Here is a 22,075-nt window from a genome sequence, read left to right on the forward strand (position 1 = left end):
TGTTCACAGTCAGCCCACTGACACCCCTATCAGACCACAGCAAAATCAGTCTACTTGAACAGAGCAATAGTCAATCATGAAGCATCAAAGCCAAAGGAACTGAGTAATATTAAGAAATGCTATAAATGGAAGCAATGTAGTTTGGAAACCTACCAAAAAACAATTAGGCAACAACAAATTCAATCCTTTTTAGACAACTTCCAGGACAAAATGTTCCACTGTAATAGTGAAGGTGTAAACTTGGCAGTAGAAAATCTTAACAGTATATTTGACCTCAGCTTTCCTATCAAATCCAAAAATCTCAAATAGAAAACCGAAGAAAATGAACAACAATGACAAATGGTTTGATGAAGAATGCAAAAATCTAAGAAAGAAATTGAGAGACCTGTCCAACCAAAAACATAGAGACCCGGAAAACCTGAGTCTACGCCTTCACTATGGTGAATCACTAAAACAATACAGAAAAAGAAGGAACAGCATGTCTGTAACGGCTGTCTTCTGAAATGAACCAAGGCGCAGCAGGTATGTGAATACTCATGGTCATTTATTGCCAAAAAAGGAGTAGAGCATTCACTTAACAACAAAAGGGTGACAACAGTGACAGTTCTACAGGCTAATACAAGCAGTGTAAAAAACAACCACCCACAACCCCACAAGGCAAAGTAGGCACCTTATGTGTGACTCCCAATCAACCACAACCCTCTACAGCTGTGCTTGATTGGAAGTCACACGGCCAAAATCAATGAAACAATAAAAAACACACACTCCCTCCTGCCACGTCCTGACCCAACTACCCCCTCTACTGGTCAGGACGTGACAGTACCCCCCCCTCAAGGTGCAGACGCCGGGATGCACCTAAAAAAAAGGAAAACAAGAAAATCCCCAACAAAATTTAACACCTAAACAATAAGGGAGGGAAGGGAGGGTGGCTGCCGTCACCGACGGCACTGTGCTACACCCTCCCTCCCCAACCCACCTATCCTGGAGGTGGCTCAGGTGCAGGACGTGGACCTCGCTCCACCTTCGGCGTCGCCCACTTTGTTGGCGCCGATAGCTGCGCCGGGCAGACGGGCCACTCGGGCTGACCCTGGCAGACGGACCACTCTGGCTGGGTCGGAAGACATGCGGGCCACTCGGGCTGGGCCGGAGGGCAGTCTGGCCACTCTGGCAGAACAGGGCAGTCTGGCCACTCTGGCAGAACAGGGCAGTCTGGCCACTCTGGCAGAACAGGGCAGTCTGGCCACTCTGGCAGAACAGGGCAGTCTGGCCACTCTGGCAGAACAGGGCAGTCTGGCCACTCTGGCAGAACAGGGCAGTCTGGCCACTCTGGCAGAACAGGGCAGTCTGGCCACTCTGGCAGAACAGGGCAGTCTGGCCACTCTGGCAGAACAGGGCAGTCTGGCCACTCTGGCCGATCCTGACAGGCCGGCCACTCTGGCCGATCCTGACAGGCCGGGCACCCTGGCAGATCAGGGCAGGCAGGCACCTCTGGCAGAACAGGGCAGTCTGGCCACTCCGGCAGAACAGGGCAGTCTGGCCACTCCGGCAGTTCAGCGCAGTCTGACCTCTCTGGCGACTGTTGACTGGCGGGCAGCTCTGATGACTGTTGACTGGCGGGCAGCTCTGATGACTGTTGACTGGCGGGCAGCTCGGACGACTGTTGACTGGCGGGCAGCTCGGACGACTGTTGACTGGCGGGCAGCTCGGACGACTGTTGACTGGCGGGCAGCTCGGACGACTGTTGACTGGCGGGCAGCTCGGACGACTGTTGACTGGCGGGCAGCTCGGACGACTGTTGACTGGCGGGCAGCTCTGACGACTGTTGACTGGCGGGCAGCTCTGACGACTGTTGACTGGCGGGCAGCTCTGACGACTGTTGACTGGCGGGCAGCTCTGACGACTTCCAGCCTGGAGACACGCACCTCCATGCTAGTGCGTCTAGCGGGAAACACCGGACCGAAAGGGCGCACTGGCGGTCTTGAGTGCAGGGTTGGCATCACCCCTTCCGGCTCGATGCTCCCCTTGCCCTGGCACCTGCGGGGCGCCGGTACTGGGCGAACTGGGCTGTGCGTCTGTATAGGCGAGATGGTGCGTACCACAGCGTAACATGGCGCCCTCCACCTCATACGCACCTCCCTGTAATCACGGGTAGCTGGCTTACGGCTCTTCCCTGGCCTGGCCAAGCTACCCGTGTGCCCCCCCCCAAAAAAAAATCTTGGGGCTGCCTCTCGGGTTTCCTACCCAACCGTGTTCCAGCAAAACATTCCCGTTGGTTCCTCTGTCCAGCTGCCTCCACTCTCCTGAGGGTCTCCACCTGTTCCCATGGGAGGCGATCCCTTCCGGCCAGGATCTCTTCCCAGGTGTAGGCTCCCTTGCCATCCAGGACGTCCTCCCATGTCCATTCCTCCTTTTTTTCTCCTGTGGCTTCCTCCTCTTCTGCTGCTTGGTCCTGGTTTGGTGGGTGGTTCTGTAACGGCTGTCTTCTGAAATGAACCAAGGCGCAGCAGGTATGTGAATACTCATGGTCATTTATTGCCAAAAAAGGAGTAGAGCATTCACTTAACAACAAAAGGGTGACAACAGTGACAGTTCTACAGGCTAATACAAGCAGTGTAAAAAAAAACAACCACCCACAACCCCACAAGGCAAAGTAGGCACCTTATGTGTGACTCCCAATCAACCACAACCCTCTACAGCTGTGCTTGATTGGAAGTCACACGGCCAAAATCAATGAAACAATAAAAAACACACACTCCCTCCTGCCACGTCCTGACCCAACTATCCCCTCTACTGGTCAGGACGTGACAATGTCATAAATCAGCTCAATGTAATTGAAGAATCCATAGACTCTAACCACTTCTGGGAAAATTGGAAAACACTAACCAAACAACAACACAAAAAAATATCTATCCAAAATGGAGATGTATGGGTAAACCACTTCTCCAATCTTTTTGGCTGTATAACAAAGAACAAACAGCAAAAACATATACATGATCAAATACAAATCTTAGAATCAACTATTAAAGACTACCAGACCCCACTGGATTCTCCAATTACCTTGAATGAACTACAGGACAATATAAAAACCCTACAACCCAAAAACGCCTGTGGTGTTGATGGTATCCTCAATGAAATGATCAAATATACAGACAACAAATTCTAATTGGCTATACTAAAACTCTTTAACATCATCTTTAGCTCTGGCATCTTCCCCAATATTTGGAACCAAGGACTGATCACCCCAATCCACAAAAGTGGAGACAAATTTCACCCCAATAACTACCGTGGGATATGCGTCAACAGCAACCTTGGGAAAATCTTCTGCATTATCATTAACAGCAGACTCGTACATTTCCTCAGTGTAAACAATGTACTGAGCAAATGTCGAATTGGCTTTTTACCAAATTATCGTACGACAGACCACGTATTCACCCTGCACACCCTAAATGACAAACAAACAAACCAAAACAAAGGCAGTCTTCTCATGCTTTGTTGATAAAAAAAAAAAGCCTTCGACTCAATTTGGCATGAGGGTCTGCTATACAAATTGATGGAAAGTGGTGTTGGGGGAAAAACCTACAACATTATAAAATCCATGTACACAAACAACAAGTGTGTGGTTAAAATAGGCAAAAAACACACATTTCTTCCCACAGGGCCATGGGGTGAGACAGGGAGGCAGCTTAAGCCCCACCCTCTTCAATATATAAATCAACAAATTGGCGCAGGCACTAGAAAATTCTGCAGCACCCGGCCTCACCCTACTAGAATCTGAAGTCAAATGTCTACTGTTTGCTGATGATCTGGTGCTTCTGTCACCAACCAAGGAGGGCCTACAGCAGCACCTAGATCTTCTGCACAGATTCTGCCAGACCTGGGCCCTGACAATAAATCTCAGTAAGACCAAAATAATGGTGTTCCAAAAAAGGTCCAGTCACCAGGACCACAAATACAAATTCCATCTAGACACCGTTGCCATAGAGCACACAAAAAACTATACATACTGTACCTTGACATTAACATCAGCGCCAAAGGTAACTTCCACAAAGCTGTGAACGATCTGAGAGACAAGGCAAGAAGGGCATCCTATGCAATCAAAAGGAATATAAAATTCAACATACCAATTAGGATCTGGCTAAAAATACTTGAATCAGTTATAGAACCCATTGCCCTTTATGGTTGTGAGGTCTTGGGTCCGCTCACCAACCAAGAATTCACAAAATGGGACAAACACCAAATTGAGACTCTGCATGCAGAATTCTGTAAAAACATCCTCCGTGTACAACGTAGAACACCAAATAATGCATGCAGAGTAGAATTAGGCTGATACCGGCTAATTATCAAAATCCATTATTAAATTATTAAATTCTACAACCAACTAAAAGGAAGCGATTCCCAAACCTTCCATAACAAAGCCATCACCTACAGAGAGATGAAGCTGGAGAAGAGTCCCCTAAGCAAGCTGGTCCTGGGGCTCTGTTCACAAACACAAACACACCCCACAGAGCCCCAGGACAGCAACACAATTAGATCCAACCAAATCATGAGAAAACAAAAAGATAATTACTCGACACATTGGATAGATTTAACAAAGAAACCGAGCAAACTAGAATGCTATTTGGCCCTAAACAGAGAGTACAGTACACAGTGGCAGAATACCTGACCACTGTGACTGACCCAAACTTAAGGAAAGCTTCGACTATGTACAGACTCAGTGAGTTTCTCAATAGCCTTGCTATTGAGAAAGGTCGCCGTAGGCAGACCTGGCTCTCAAGTGAAGACAGGGTATGTGCACACTGCCCACAACATGAGGTGGAAACTGAGCTGCACTTCCTAACCTCCTGCCCAATGTATGACCATATTAGAGACACGTATTTCCTTCAGATTACACAGATCCACAAAGAATTTGAAAACAAACCCGATTTTGAAAAAACTCCCATATCTACTGGGTGAAATACAACAGTGTGCCATCACAGCAGCAATATTTGTGACCTGTTGCCACAAGAAAAGGTCAATCAGTGAAGAACAAACACCATTGTAAATACAACCCATATTTATGCTTATTTATTTTCCCTTTTGTACTTTAACCATTTGTACATCGTTACAACACTGTATATATCCATAATATGACATTTGTAATGTCGTTATTCTTTTGGAACTTCTGTGAGTGTAATGTTTACTGTTCATTTTATTTTTTATTTCACTTTTGTATATTATCTACTTCACTTGCTTTGGCAATGTTAACATATTTTTCCCATGCCAATAAAGCCCCTTGAATTGAATTGAATTGAGAGAGGATTGTTAGTATGTATTCCAGCTGTAGCTTGTTCTCTGATTATGATGATTGAACTCTATTTCTGGAGCCAGACCACATCCTTTCTGACATGTCTGTATAACACACTCATCTATATATGTGTGTGTGTGTTTTTTTTTGTGTGTGTGTGTGTGTATTCTAAAGCTGTCTATCTTTCCCCCAGGTATGATGATGTACTGGTAGGAGCCCCTCTCTATATGGAGAGAGAGAGGGAGAGTAAGCCCAAGGAGGTGGGCCGTGTCTACCTGTACCTCCAGCACTCCCCGCTCACCTTCTCCGAGCCCCTCCTCCTGACGGGAACACACACCTTCGGACGCTTTGGCACTGCCATCGCCCCGCTAGGAGACCTCAACCAGGACGGATACAACGGTAAGCTGTGTGTGTGTGTGTGTGTGTGTATTTCCCCTCTCTTTCTTCCCGTTCAGTGTCCACTCCCAGTGTATTGGTAGGCAGATGTTTTTATATGGGGCGGCAGGTAGCCTAGTGGTTTGAGCATTGGGCCAGTAAGCCAGTAACCAAAAGGTTGCTAGATCAAATCCTAGAGCTGACAAGGTAAAAATCTGTCTTTCTTCCCCGTAACAAGGCAGTTAACCCACTGTTCCTAGGCCGTTATTGTAAGTAATAATTTGTTCTTAACTGACTTGCCTAGTTAAAAAAAGTTAAATAAATAATTTAAAATGTTCCCTCTTCATCTCTGGCTCTTTGGTCTTGGAGAGCGGATATCCTATCAGATGCTCCGATGGGGGAAACCGAAGGGTCTTCAGCCAGTCATGAAGTGCGGTGTTAGAGTGTTTCCTTGTGAAGTTCCTCCCGTTCTTCCTGTAATGATGAGCAGGGTTATGGTGTGTGTGCGTGTGTATGTCAGAGAGAGTTATTTTTAATCTCCAGATGTCCACTAAGATAGGGGCATCTGGAAGTTTCTGTCCCTCTGCCCAGAGTTCATTCTGCCTCACGTTGTGTTTGTTTTATTAACACACACACACACACATCAGTGGAGGAAGCTGAGGGGAGGACGGATCATAATAATGTCTGGAACAGAGCAAAATGGATTGGCATCAAACTCATATTTGATACCATTCCACTCCAGCCGTTACCACAAGCCCGTCCTCCCCAATTAAAGTGCCACCAACCTCCTGTGACACCCTTATACACACACACACACATTCAGGTCTGGAGCCCAAATGCTTTTCAGAGCCTCAGGCATGTGGTCTTGAACTGGGACCAATGAATATTTCTCTGGTGAACATATGATAACAATCCTACTTAGTTATTTATATATGTGTTTATGTTTTTATGAATGTTTTAGAGCCACTCTCCCTCCACTCCCTCCACTCCCTCCACACCATCATCATCAGAACTAAATCAATAAATCTGAATCAATGTCTATCAGTGTTGAGGCATAACTCAATCAGTCACTCAAACACACATATAAGACAACAACTTCTCCCTCAATGTGAGCAAGACAAAGGAGCTGATTGTGGACTATAGGAAAAGGCGGGCCGAAGAGGCCCCCATTAACATCGACGGGGCTGTAGTGGAGTGGGTCGAGAGTTTCAAGTTCCTTGGTGTCCACATCACCAACAAACTATCATGGTCCAAACACCCCAAGACAGTTGTGAAGAGCGCACGACAAAACCTTTTCCCCCCTCAGGAGACTGAAAAGATTTGGCATGGGTCCCCAGATCCTCAAAAAGTTCTACAGTTGCACCATTGAGAGCATCCTGACTGGTTGCATCACCGCCTGGTATGGCAACTGCTTGGCATCTGACCGTAAGGCGCTGCAGAGGGTAGTGTGAACGGCCCAGTACATCACTGGGGCCAAGCTTCCTGCCATCCAGGACCTACAGTTGAAGTCGGAAGTTTACATACACCTTAGCCAAATACATTTAAACTCAGTTTATCACAATTCCTGACATTTAATCCAAGTAAAAATGTCCTGTTTTAGGTCAGTTAGGATCACCACTTTATTTTAAGAATGTGAAATGTCAGAATGATAGTAGAGAGAATGATTTATTTCAGCTTTTATTTCTTTCATCACATTCCCAGTGGGTCAGAAGTTTACATACACTCAATTAGTATTTGGTAGCATTGCCTTTAAATTGTTTAACTTGGGTCAAACGTTTCGGGTAGCCTTCCACAAGCTTCCCACAATAAGGTGGGTGAATTTTGGCCCATTCCTCCTGACAGAGCTGGTGTAACTGAGTCAGGTTTATAGGCCTCCTTGCTCACACATGCTTTTTCAGTTCTGCCCACACATTTTATTTAGGATTGAGGTCAGGGCTTTGTGATGGCCACTCCAATACCTTGACTTTGTTGTCCTGAAGCCATTTTGCCACAACTTTGGAAGTATGCTTGGGGTCATTGTCCATTTGGAAGACCCATTTGCGACCAAGCTTTAACTTCCTGACTGATGTCTTGAGATGTTGCTTCAATATATCCACATAATTTTCCTTCCTCATGAAGCCATCTATTTTGTGAAGTGCACCAGTCCCTCCTGCAGCAAAGCACCCCCACAACATGATGCTGCCACCCCTGTGCTTCACGGTTGGGACGGTGTTCTTCGACATGCAAGCCTCCCCCTTTTTCCTCCAAACATAACTTTGGTCATTATGGCCAAACAGTTCTATTTTTGTTTCATCAGACCAGAGGACATTTCTCCAAAAAATACGATCTTTGTCCCCATGTGCAGTTGCAAACCGTAGTCTTGCTTTTTTTATGGCGGTTTTGGAGCAGTGGCTTCTTCCTTGCTGAGCGGCCTTTCAGGTTATGTCGATATAGCATCTTCACAAGGTCCTTTGCTGTTGTTCTGGGATTGATTTGCACCTTTCGCACCAAAGTACGTTCATCTCTAGGAGACAGAGCGCGTCTCCTTCCTGAGCGGTATGACAGCTGCATGGTCCCATGGTGTTTATACTTGCGCACTATTGTTTGTACGTGGTACTTTCAGACGTTTGTACGTGGTACATATCCCAAGGATGAACCAGACTTGTGAAGGTCTACAATTCTTTTTTCTGAGGTCTTGGCTGATTTATTTAGATTTTCCCATGATGTCAAGCAAAGAGGCGCTGAGCTTGAAGGTAGGCCTTGAAATACATACACAGGTACACCTCCAATTGACTCAAATGATGTCAATTCGCCTATCATAAGCTTCTAAAGCCATGACATCCTTTTCTGGAATATTCCAAGCTTTTTAAAGGCACAGTCAACTTAGTGTATGTAAACTTCTGACCCAATGGAATTGTGATACAGTGAATTATAAGTGAAATAATCTGTCTGTAAACAATTGTTGGAAAAATTACTTGTGTCATGCACACAGTAGATATCCTAACCAACTTGCCAAAACTATAGTTTGTTAACAGGAAATTTGTGGAGTGGTTGAAAAACGAGTTTTAATGACTCCAACCTAAGTGTATGTAAACTTCTGACTTCAACTGTATATAATAGGCAGTGTCTGAGGAAAGCCCATAAAATTGTCAGAGATTCCAGTCACCCAAGTCATAAACTGTTGTCTTCGCTACCGCACTGCAAGCGGTAACGGAGTGCCAAGTCTTGGACCAAAGGGTTCATTAACAGCTTCTACCCCCAAGCCATTAGACGGCTGAACAACTAATCAAATGTCCTCCGGACTATTTACATTGACCCCCCCCCCCATTTGTTTTGTACTCTGCTGCTACTTGCTGTTTATCATCTATGCATAGTCACTTCACCCCTACAGTACCTACATGTACAAATTACCTCAACTAACCTGTACCTCCGCACACTGACTCGGTACCGGTACCCCCTGTATATAGCCTTGATTATCTTCCCTATATCTGTCACTCCCCTGGGTTCTTTCCTCAGGTGTTATTGACTCTATTTTCATGTCGATGCGTTGTTTGTGTTTCGTTTTTATTGTTTAATTTATTAAAACACTCACTCCCTGAACTTGCTTTCCGACTCTCAGCGCACTCGTTACAGTGTGTGTGTGTGTGTGTGTGTGTGTGTGTGTGTGTGTGTGTGTGTGTGTGTGTGTGTGTGTGTGTGTGTGTGTGTATGTGTATGTGTGTATGTGTATGTCTCTGATTACCTCCCTCATCATCACAGAGCAGTGTAACCATGACAACGCTGTTTGTAGTTTTCAGCTCCATTTTCCCCAACAGAGGACAGGATGCAGGTGGGGAGTTACGCTGTGTGAGTGTGTGTGTGGGGTGGGACAGTGGGGTGGCGTGGGGCTAACACCTGGCAATCGCTGGTGGAGGGTAGCCATTGGCTGCTCATTGTCACAGGAATCTCCTGCCTATGCCTATTAGACAGTTCTACATGTTTGACATATACATTTGGAGAGAGAAAGAAGGAAATGGAAAGCGAGAGGGGTAGTCCCAGGTAGTCTCTTTACCTCTCCCTCAGGGGCTTTCACTTGATGTCTAAACCATCCCTCTCATCCCTCTCGCTCGTTCTTTTTCTCTCATCCCTCTCCTGCTGATGTGAGCTGGTCTGCTGTATCACTTCAGAAGGCCACCCTTATAACTCATACTAGATTGGTTTTGTGTTTCTATGTGTGTTTCCTACCGTCATACCCCCCTCTCTCTCTCTGATAGACGTGGCAGTGGGTTGTCCGTTTGGTGGGGAGGACCGGAGTGGCCTGGTGTTGATCTACAATGGCCAGAGAGACCTGACGGCCCACGGCCTAACCCTCAGCCAGGAGCTCTATGGAGCCTGGGCCTCCAGTAGTGGCCTCTCCGGCTACGGCTTCACCCTGAGGGGGGACAGAGACCTGGACAACAACCATTACCCTGGTACACTCCCATGCACCTTACTTATTTTCTCCTCTTTTTTCCGTTTCACTTCTCTCCTCCCTTCTTCTGGTGAAGTCGTTACTCAGGAGGGGTAGTGGGGTTACAGAGCTGTTGCCACGACGATTCTCTGATGACTTCTTGTCCTGTCCCAGGAAGAGAGAGGGGGGCATGCAATAAGTCTGTTCTCTGTGCACTAAAACATCTTAAGGAAATGTCAAAATGTTTCAACTTCATATTCATCATCTCCAGCACCACCCCAACATCAACGTATGTGAAAATTGTGTTTTCATGTTTTGTGGAAAAATAGACATGAGGGAGATAAGTGTTTCCAATAACATCATCAGTGTACATCATGTGATTTTAACCAATTATGAGTAGACATTGTCTACTAATTGCCTACTAATTGTTTGACGATGTCATTGGAAACACTTATTTTCCTTATCTTTTTTGCTACAAAACATAGAAACGTGCCATTTCCACATATGTTCATGTTGGGATGGTGCTGGAGATGATGAATACACATTTTTTAAATTTCCCTTTGAAAGTGTTTAGTCTGTTCGCCAGATATTTCACCATAGCGTTATAGGCCTCTAGCGGACACAAGCCTCCAATTCTTCAGAAGAACATGTTCATGTGGCTGGTATTACTTTGGAGAGACTTCCTCTTTTGTGATGTCATGGTACAGATGAACATGCCACACTACAGCAATCTGAAGGGAAATCCTGTGTTTGTATTTACATGTTCAGTCAGTGGTAGTCTGAATGTCTGTGTGAGTGTTTGTATACATATTCATTTACTTGGAATCATGGGCTCTTAAAAGGTGATTTAAGACTGAACATGTTTTGAAATTAAACTTTTGTACCCCCTTGTTTTCCCCTCAATTTGGAGCCATTCTAAAAGCAGTGTAGTTCAGTCTTTGTACTTCTATAGACCAAGCTGAAAAGTAGGAATTATTCTTTTTTTCTGTCCATCTTTTCATCTTTTCTTCTTTCTGTAACAACAACAGACCTCCTCTGATCTCTCCATTCCGCAAACAGGAAATCTGGGTCTTTTATAATGAAAACATCACACACACTAACACACACAAACACACACGGACACACACATACACACACATGCACACATATGCACTGCATGGCTTGTGATCAATTTCTCTGGCCTCTGAGTGTAAGTGTTGAGTCTGTGCCAGGCTATGAACCAAAGCTAGTCCCTATACAGAATCACCCCACATCGAGTTACTCAGTCACACACACTGTACAAACACAATGCATATACAGTTCAAGTCGAAAGTATACACACACTTAGTTTGGAGTCATTAAAACTTGTTTTTCAACCACTCCACAAATTTCTTGTTAACGAACTATAGTTTTGGCAAGTCGTTTAGGACATCTACTGTGTGCATGACACAAGTCATTTTTCCAACAATTGTTTACAGGCAGATTATTTCACTTATAATTCACTGTATCACAATTCCAGTGGGTCAGAAGTTTACATACACTAAGTTGACTGTGCCTTTAAACAGCTTGGAAAATTCCAGGAAATTATGTCATGGCTTTAGAAGCTTCTGATAGGCTAATTGATATCATTTGAGTCAGTTGGAGGTGTACCTGTGGATGTATTTCAAGGCCTACCTTCAAGCTCAGTGCCTCTTTGCTTGACATCATGTGAAAATCAGAAGAAATTGGCAAAAATTGTAGACCTCCTCAAGACTGGTTCATCCTTGGGAGCAATTTCCAAACGCCTGAAGGTACCACGTTCATCTACACAAACAATAGTACGAAAGTATAAACACCATGGGACCACACAGCCGTCATACCGCTCAGGAAGGAGACGCATTCTGTCTCCTAGAGATGAACGTACTTTGGTGTGAAAAGTGCAAATCTATCCCAGAACAACAGCAAAGGACCCTGTGAAGATGCTGGAGGAAGCGGGTACAAAGTATCTATATCCACAGTAAAACGAGTCTTATATCGACATAACCTGAAAGGCCGCTCAGCAAGGAAGAAGCCACTGCTCCAAAACAGACATAAAAAAAGCCAGACTACAGTTTGCAACTGCACATGGGGACAAAGATCGTATTTTTTGGAGAAATGCCCTCTGGTCTGATGAAACAAAAATAGAACTGTTTGGCCATAATGACCATCGTTATGTTTGGAGGAAAAAGGGGGAGGCTTGCAAGCCAAAGAACACCATCCCAACCGTGAAGCACGGGGGTGGCAGCATCATGTTGTGGGGGTGCTTTGCTGCAGGAGGGACTGGTGCACTTCACAAAATAGATGGCTTCATGAGGAAGGAAAATTATGTGGATATATTAAAGCAACATCTCAAGACATCGGTCAGGAAGATAAAGCTTGGTCGCAAATGGGTCTTCCAAATGGGCAATGACCCCAAGCATACTTCCAAAGTTGTGGCAAAATGGCTTCAGGACAACAAAGTCAAGGTATTGGAGTGGCCATCACAAAGCCCTGACCTCAATCCTATAGAAAATGTGTGGGCAGAACTGAAAAGCATGTGTGAGCAAGGAGGCCTACAAACCTGACTCAGTTACACCAGCTCTGTCAGGAGGAATGGACCATAATTCACCAAACTTATTGTGGGAAGCTTGTGGAAGGCTACCCAAAACATTTGACCCAAGTTAAACAATTTAAAGGCAATGCTACCAAATACTAATTGAGTGTATGTAAACTTCTGACCACTGGGAATGTGATGAAAGAAATAAAAGCTGAAATAAGTCATTCTCTCTACTATTATTCTGACATGTCACATTCATAAAAGGAAGTGATGATCCTAATTGACCTAAGACAGGGAATTTTTCTAGGATTAAATGTCAGGAATTTTGAAAAACTGAGTTTAAATGTATTTGGCTAAGGTGTATGTAAACTTCTGACTTCAACTGTCCATATAAGCATGCATACATGCACGCGTGCGTGTTGTAACTCTTTCTAAGGCCCTCTGGGAAAGCTTTGGTAGTGGAGGGAAAGCTCCCGGGTGGCATAGCCATCACACACACACTCACTCACTCACTCACACGCATACACACATATGGTCTGTCATTAATATGTTAGTACAGTCACACTGTTCAAAGGTGTCATCATTATGAGAGGACTGCTAAGGAGTCTGTGTGCCTGTTACACGGTGTGTTTCTGTGCATATGTTTGTGTGTGCATATGATGTCTGTTTCTATAGGTGAAGTTTTATGATCCCATAGGTACAAAACCCATCTTACTCTTAGAGAGAGAATGGAAGGAGGATTAGAGAGATGGATCAGTGTTCCTGATGGATACTCTACAGACATGTATCTCTACTAGGGACTCATGTGTCCAGCTGGGTATCAAACCTATATTGTCAGCATGCCTCAAGACTGCATTAACCCACTGAGCTCAAGTCTAGGTGCCATCTCTCAGAGGCAACACAGGTTTTGAGGTTTTTCACAACAAAGTTACTCATTAGCTTCTTGGAAGAAGTGTTCATATTAAACTAAACCCTGGAGAAGTGACTGGGTCAGTCAGAGAGAACAGTCAGTCAGAAACAGCAGGAGGTGTCCCTGGTACACAGAGGTTACATCCTGCTAGACACACATTGACACTGGGAAGCTCTGCTGTTCCCACTCCTAGGGTTAAGGTTAAGGTCAGTTGTGTGTGTGTCAGGGGTCAGATGGCCTGAGGGCAGGGATGTTCAGCTGTAAGGTCAGAGGTCAAAGGCTGTAGATATTTAACTTGCCAATCAGCAATCACACTGACTCAGCTCTACTGAACAGAAAACACACACAACACACACACACACACACAATCCAAGATGTTGTAGCAGTCGGACGTGTATCTTTGTCTTGTCCTGTCCCATGTATATATATTTTTCTTCGTATATATTTTGTATATATTTTAATCTCACTTTCCATCTACGGACTGAATATACTCTCCTGCAACCCGCCGCACCCAATGTGGTACGGATCTGCTATTTTATACTTTAGAACCGGAACACCCATCAGAAGCTAGCCAGCTAACTAGCTAATAGCTAGTAGTCAGTTAGCCACTGCTAGCGGTCCTCACCGTTAAGTCGAACATCAGCCAGCCTCAACCCGGTTAATTCCTGCCAGTCTGCACAGCGCAATATCAACCCAGATCATATCGGACTGCTTTTTCTCTCCACATCTCCGGATTCCTACCGCAAGCGTTGAACCTTTACACCGGATCATCATAGCTAGCTAATTGCTATCCGAGTGGCTACTCCTGGCTAACGTCTCTGTCCCAAAGCAAGCACCAGTTAGCCTGGAGCTAGCCTCAAGCTCACCAGCCAACTCTTGGGCTACAATACCTCTTTTGGCAATTGGCCTGGACCCTTTACTGCCCCGCCGATCCATCACGACTGGTATGCTGACGCAACCGTCCGAGGTGGTCTCAACAGGCTCTTCCGTTGCGACGTCGCCGGATGCCCATCTGCTAGCCCCGGCCCGCTAGCTGTCTGAATCGGCGTGACTACGGAATTGGCTCCCTGACTCATCTAGTGCTACTCATTGGACCCTATGATCACTCGGCTACACATGCCTCTCCCTAATGTCAATATGCCTTGTCTATTGCTGTTCTGGTTAGTGATTATTGTCTTATTTCACGGTAGAGCCCCTAGCCCTGCCCAATATGCCTTAGATAGCCCCTTTGTTCCACCCCCCACACATGCGGGGTCCTCACCTGGCTTAACTGGTGCCTCTAGAGACAAAACCTCTCTCATCGTCACTCAATGCCTAGGTTTACCTCCACTGTACTCACATCCTACCATACCCTTGTCTGTACATTATGCCTTGAATCTATTCTTCTGCGCCCAGAAATCTGCTCCTTTCACTCTCTGTTCCGAACGCACTAGACGACCAGTTCTTATAGCCTTTAGCCGTACCCTTATCCTAGTCCTCCTCTGTTCCTCTGGTGATGTAGAGGCTAACCCAGGCCCTGCAGCCCCCAGCACCACTCCCATTCCCCAGGCGCTCTCATTTGTTGACTTCTGTAACCGTAAAAGCCTTGGTTTCATGCATGTTAACATTAAAAGCCTCCTCCCTAAGTTTGTTTTTTTCACTGCTTTAGCACACTCCGCCAACCCTGATGACCTAGCCGTGTCTGAATCATGGCTTGGGAAGGCCACCAAAGTCCAGAAATTTCCATCCCTAACTATAACATCTTCCGACAAGATAGAACTGCCAAAGGGGGTGGAGTTGCAATCTACTGCAGAGATAGCCTGCAGAGTTCTGTCGTACTATCCAGGTCTGTGCCCAAACAATTCGAGCTTCTACTTTCCAGAAACAAGTCTCTCACTGTTGCCGCTTGTTATAGACCCCCTTCAGCCCCCAGCTGTGCCCTGGACACCATATGTGAATTGATTGCCCCCATCTATCTTCAGAGTTCATACTGTTAGGTGACCTAAACTGGGATATGCTTAACACCCTGGCCGTCCTACAATCTAAGCATTATTCCCTCAATCTCACACAAATTATTAAGGAACCTACCAGGTACAACCCCAAATCCGTAACCATTGGCACCCTCTTAGATATCACCCTGACAAACTTGCCCTCTAAATACACCTTCAACCAGGATCTCAGCGATCACTGCCTCATTGCCTGCGTGCGTGATGGGTCCGCGGTCAAACGACCACCCCTCATCACTGTCAAACGCTCCCTAAACATTTCAGCAAGCAGTCCTTTCTAATCAACCTGGCCCGGGTATCCTGGAAGGATATTGACCTCATCCCGTCTGTAGAAGATGCCTGGTTGCTCTTCAAAAGTGCTTTCCTCAACATCTTAAATAAGCATGCCCCATTCAAAAAATGTAGAACTAAGAACAGATATAGCCCTTGGTTCACCCCAGACTTGACTGCCCTTGACCAGCACAAAAAACATCCTGTGGTGTTCTACATTAGCATTCAATAGCCCCTGCGATATGCAACTTTTCAGGGAAGTCAGGAATAAATATACTCAGTCAGTTACGAAAGCTAAGGCTAGCTTTTTCAAGCAGAAATTTGCATCCTGTATCACTAATTCCAAAAAGTTTTGGGACACTGTAAAGTCCATGGAGAATAAGAGCTCCTCCTCCCAGCTGCCCACTGCACTGAGGCTAGGAAACACTGTCACCACCAATAAATCTATGATAATCGATAATTTCAATAAACATCTTTCTATGGGCTGGCCATGCTTTCCACCTGGCTACCCCTACCCCAGCCAACAGCTCAGCCCCCACTGCAGCAACTTGCCCAAGCCCCCCCCCCCCCCCCCCCCCCCCCCCCCCCCCGCTTCTCCTTCACCCAAATCAAGAACAGCTGATGTTTTGAAAAATCTGGATCCCTGCAAATCAGCCGGGGTAGACAATCTGGACCCTCTCTTTCTATAATTATCAGCCGAAATGGTTGAAACCCCTATTACTAGCCTGTTCAACCTCTCTTTCGAATCGTCTGAGACACACAAAGATTGGAAAGCTGCCACAGTCATCCCCCTCTTCAAAGGGGGAGACACTCTAGACCCAAACTGTTATAGACCTATATCCATCCTGCCCTGCCTTTCTAAAATCTTGGAAAGCTAAATTAACAAACAGATCACCAACTATTTCGAATCCCACCATACCTTCTCCACTATGCAAGCTGTGGAGAAGAGCTGGTCATGGGTGCACCTCAGCCACGCTCAAGGTCCTAAACGATATCCTAACCGCCACCAATAAAAGACAGTACTGTGCAGCCGTCTTCATCGACCTGGCCAAGGCTTTCGACTCTGTCAACCACCGCATTCTTATCGGCAGACTCAATAGCCTTGGTTTATCAAATGACTGCCTCGCCTGGTTCACCAACTACTTCTCAGATAGAGTTCAGTATGTCAAATCGGAGGGCCTGTTATCTGGACCTCTGGCAGTCTCTCTCGGGCCGACTCTTTTCTCTGTATATATCAATGATGTCGCTCTTGCTGCTGGTGATCCTCTGATCCACCTCTACGCAGACGACACCATTCTGTATACATCTGGCCCTTCTTTGGACACTGTTAAGAACCCTCAAAACGAGCTTCAATGCCATACAACACTCCTTCCATGGCCTCCAACTGCTTTTAAATGTTAGTAAAACTAAATGCATACTCTTCAACCGATTGTTGCCCACACCCGCGCGCCCGACTGGCATCACTACTCTGGACGGTTCTGACTTAGAATATGTGGACAACTACAAATACCTAGGCGTCTGGTTAGACTGTAAACTCTCCTTCCAGACTCACATTAAGCACCTCCAATCCAAAGTTAAATCTAGAATCGGCTTCCTATTTCACAACAAAGCCTCCTTCACTCATGCTGCCAAACATACCCTTGTAAAACTGACTATCCTACCGATCCTTGACTTCGGCGATGTCATTTACAAAATAGCCTCCAACACTACTCAGCAACTGGACGTAGTCTATCACAGTGCCATCCGTTTTGTCACCAAAGCCCGAAATACAACCCACCACTGCGACCTGTATGCTCTCATTGGCTGGCCCTCACTACATATTCGTTGCCAAACCCACTGGCTCCAGGTCATCTATAAGACTTTGCTAGGTAAAGCCCCGCCTTATCTCAGCTCACTGGTCACCAAAGCAACACCCACCCATAGCACACGCTCCAGCAGGTATATTTCACTGGTCATCCCCAAAGCCAACATTTACATTAGCTGCCTTTCCTTTCAGTTCTCTGCTGCCAATAACTGGAACGAATTGCAAAAATCACTGAAGCTGGAGTCTTATATCTCCCTCTCTAACTTTAAGCATCAGCTGTCAGAGCAGCTTACTGATCACTGTACCTGTACACAGCCAATCTGTAAATAGCACACCCAACTACCTCATCCACATATTGTTACTTATCCTCTTGCTCTTTTGCACCCCAGTATCTCTACTTGCACATCATCATCTGCACATCTATCACTCCAGTGTTAATGCTAAATTGTAATTATTTTGCCTCTATGGCCTATTTATTGCCTTACTTCCCTACTCTTCTACATTTGCAAACACTGTACATAGATTTTTTTATATTGTGTTATTGACTGTACGTTTGTTTATGTGTAACTCTGTGTTGTTTTTGTCGCACTGCTTTGCTTTATCTTGGCCAGGTCGCAGTTGTAAATAAGAACTTGTTCTCAACTGGCCTACCTGGTTAAATAAAGGTAAAATAAAACACACACACTGAACACTGACAGTTGACACACTGAACACTGGTTCTAAAGAGAGAGCTTAATACAGAAGTTTGAAGCAGCCGGTCTCTGACAGGTTGACAGGTTGTGTAAACGTTGGATGGCAGCCATATTTCTCAGAGCAGGGAGTCCGAGACGAGCCTAGAGGTTTAGTTACTCAGCATACCCCAAAGGTACACTTACTCCAAATGTGTGTCTGTATGTGTGTGTGTTCACGTACTAACCTCAAATCAGTGATGGCAGACAAGTTATCAGTGTGGAAAAATGATTGACTTGGAAGGGGAAAGTGGGCCATAGGCTATGTTTTATTTACCCCAAGGGTACATTTACCCCAAATCAGCCTCTGTGTCAGTGGCACTTTTCAGAGGGAAAAGAACGACTGGGTATGGAGTACAGTTGAAGTTGGAAGTTTACATACACTTAGTTTGGAGTAATTAAAACTCGTTTTTCAACCACTCCACAAATTTCTTGTTAACAAACTATAGTTTTGGCATGTCGGTTAGGACATCTACTTTGTGCATGACACAAGTAATTTTTTCAACAATTGTTTACGGACAGATTATTTCACTTATAATTCACTGTATCACAATTCCAGTGGGTCAAAAGTGAACATACACTAAGTTGACTGTGCCTTTAAACAGCTTGGAAAATTCCAGGAAATTATGTCATGGCTTTAGAAGCTTCTGATAGGCTAATTGACATCATTTGAGTCAATTGGAGGTGTACATGTGGATGTATTTCAAGGCCTACCTTCAAGCTCAGTGCCTCTTTGCTTGACATCATGGGAAAATCAAAAGAAATCAGCCAAGACCTCAGAAAAAGATTGTAGAATTCCACAAGTCTGGTTCATACTTAGGAGCAATTTCCAAATGCCTGAAGGTACCACGTTCATCTGTACAAACAATAGTACGCAAGTATAAACACCATGGGACCACGCAGCCGTCATACCGAACAGGAAGGAGACGCATTCTGTCTCCTAGAGATGAACGTACTTTGGTGTGAAAAGTGCAAATCAATCCCAGAACAACAGCAAGGACCTTGTGAAGATGCTGGAGGAAACAGGTACAAAAGTATCTATATCCACAGTAAAACGAGTCCTATGTCGACATAACCTGAAAGGCCGCTCAGCAAGGAAGAAGCCACTGCTCCAATACAGCCATAAAAAAGCCAGACTACGGTTTGCAACTGCACATGGGGACAAAGATCGTACTTTTCGGAGAAATGTCCTCTGGTCTGATGAAACAAAATAGAACTGTTTGGCCATAATGACCATCGTTATGTTTGGAGGAAAAAGGGGGAGGCTTAAAAGCTGAAGAACACCATCCCAACTGTGAAGCACGGGGGTGGCAGCATCATGTTGTGGGGGTGCTTTTCTGCAGGAGGGACTGGTGCACTTCACAAAATAGATGGCATCATGAGGAAGGAAAAGTATATGAATATATTGAAGCAACATCTCAAGACATCAGTCAGGAAGTTAAAGCTTGGTCGCAAATGGGTCTTCCAAATGGACAATGACCCCAAGCATACTTCCAATGTTGTGGCAAAATGGCTTCAGGACAACAAAGTCAAGGTATTGGAGTGGCCATCACAAAGCCCTGACCTCAATCCTATGGAGAATTTGTGGGCAGAACTGAAAAAGCGTGTGCGAGCAAGGAGGCCTACAAACCTGACTCCGTTACACCAGCTCTGTCAGGAGGAATGGGCCCAAAATTCACCCAACTTATTATGGGAAGCTTGTGAAAGGCTACCCGAAACGTTTGACCCAAGTTATACAATTTAAAGGCAATGCTACCAAATACTAATTAAGTGTATGTAAACTTCTGACCCACTGGGAATGTGATGAAAAAAATAAAAGCTGAAATAAATAATTTTCTCTACTATTATTCTGACCTTTCACATTCTTAAAGTAAAGTGGTGATCCTAACTGACCTAAAACAGGGATTTTTTACTAGGATTAAATTCAGAAATTGTGAAAAACTGAGTTTAAATGTATTTGGGTAAGGTGTATGTAAACTTCTGACCCATAGGTACAACTGTACCTATGGGAGAAACATGCACTCACACACACACACACACACACACACAGGCACGCACACACAAACACACACACACACACATAGGCATGCACCGTAGGAGGTTGGTGGCACCTTAATTGGGGAGGACAGGCTTTTGGTTGTGACTGGAGCGGAATGGTATCAAACACATGGTTTCCAGGTGTTTGATGCCATTCCATTCGCTCCATTCCGGCTATTATTATGAGCCATTTTCCCCTCAGCAGCCTCCACTGGCACGCACGTATGCACACATACACCTACGGAGTAGTGGGGTTGGGTTTCTCTGGAGTGTAAGACGGACAGATCCAGGACTTTGGAATGAGAGCGGAATTCTTCTGTTGGAAGTTTGGGTCCCTGAGGCTGAGCTGATGTTTGGACTGTACTTTTTGCTTGAGTGTGTGTGTGTGCGTGTGTGTGTGTGTGTGTGTGTGTGTGTGTGTGTGTGTGTGTGTGTGTGTGTGTGTGTGTGTGTGTGTGTGTGTGTGTGTGTGTGTGTGTGTGTGTGTGTGTGTGTGCGCGGTTAGATCTGCCTGCTGAAAGCACACCTTAGCTTTGATGACTTACAGACTGTGGTTGAAAGGCCAAGTGCTTTAGCTGCTGTCCTCTTTCCTCCTCTTTTGCCTCATTGCCCCTCTTCCTTCTTCCCTCTCTTTCCCCTCTTCCTCATTCCCTCTCTTTCCCCCGTTCCTCCTTCCCTCCTCACCTCTACTTTTCCAACTGCCCCCATACCCCACAGACAGCTAGAGGTCCCCCTTTCTCTGCCGGCCCCTTGTTACACCTGAAAACACACACACACACACACACACACACACACACACACACACACACACACACACACACACACACACACACACACACACACACACACACACTGGGGGCTAGGGTGTAATGTTGAATGTTGGGGTTTCAGAGGACCAGCAGGCTAAGGCACCCTCACTGACAGCAAAACCAGATGGACCACTCCTACATTCAATTTCGACACACGTTCACTTAAACACACACACACACACTCAATAGATCTTATTTGACTCTAATAGTTTAACCATTTAAACAGATGTCACTAATGGTGTGCCTGTGTGTGTTACACTCTAGCCCTCTATCAGACTTAACCTAGTCTGTTTGATTTGATGGATAGCCAGGGATGTATATTCCCAACAGATAAAAGGCTATCTGAGGAGGAGTTCTCAACTTGACTCTTTCTAGTAAACTGGAGACAACCTCTCTGTCATATGTCTTCAGAACCACATCAACCCTTATAGGTCCTGATCACATTTTTCTCAGGACCTCCACTAGACCAATGGAACTAGAGAGCTTAGAACTCTTTCAAACAGAACTGCAGAGGTCAGAACTAATGAGCTTAACCAGTCCCATTGATATATTATCATGAGTAAGCTTAGCCTCTGACCCTCAGCCTCATTGATATTAGCATGACTTATCTTAGCTTCTGTCCCCAGTCCCAGTGCTGTATCAGCTTCAGAGCTTACCTTAACCTCTGTCTTCCAGTGACAGGACTAGCTAGATCTATGGTTGGGGGCATATTCTATAGTCAGTCCTGTGTTAGCATTGTGTTAGCTTAGCTTAGTGTGTCTGGCAAGGAAGGCTTGTATTGATTAAGTCTCTTTCCCACTGCGGTTTCAGACTGTGTGTGTGCGTGTGTGCGAGCATGTGTGTGTGCGAGCGTGTGTGTGTGTGCGAGCGTGTGTGTGTGTTTGCGAGCGTGTGTGTCTGTGTGTTTGCGAGAGTGTTCTGTCTCCCGTGAG

The 22,075-nt window shown here is 45.4% G+C and overlaps 1 protein-coding gene across 1 annotated transcript in view; it reads left to right on the forward strand.

Annotated features, from left to right (window-relative positions):
• The window catches only part of LOC115176728 (integrin alpha-8-like), a 71,266-nt gene that overhangs the window by 16,056 nt on the left and 33,135 nt on the right, over nucleotides 1–22,075 (forward strand). Inside the window, exons 12-13 of the mRNA XM_029736956.1 lie at nucleotides 5,478–5,683; nucleotides 9,892–10,089. Coding sequence (XP_029592816.1) covers nucleotides 5,478–5,683; nucleotides 9,892–10,089 — 404 coding nt within the window. The remainder of the gene's footprint in view (nucleotides 1–5,477; nucleotides 5,684–9,891; nucleotides 10,090–22,075) is intronic.

Source organism: Salmo trutta, chromosome 37, assembly GCF_901001165.1.
Source record: "Salmo trutta chromosome 37, fSalTru1.1, whole genome shotgun sequence".
In the NCBI taxonomy this organism is placed as follows: Eukaryota; Metazoa; Chordata; class Actinopteri; order Salmoniformes; family Salmonidae; genus Salmo; species Salmo trutta.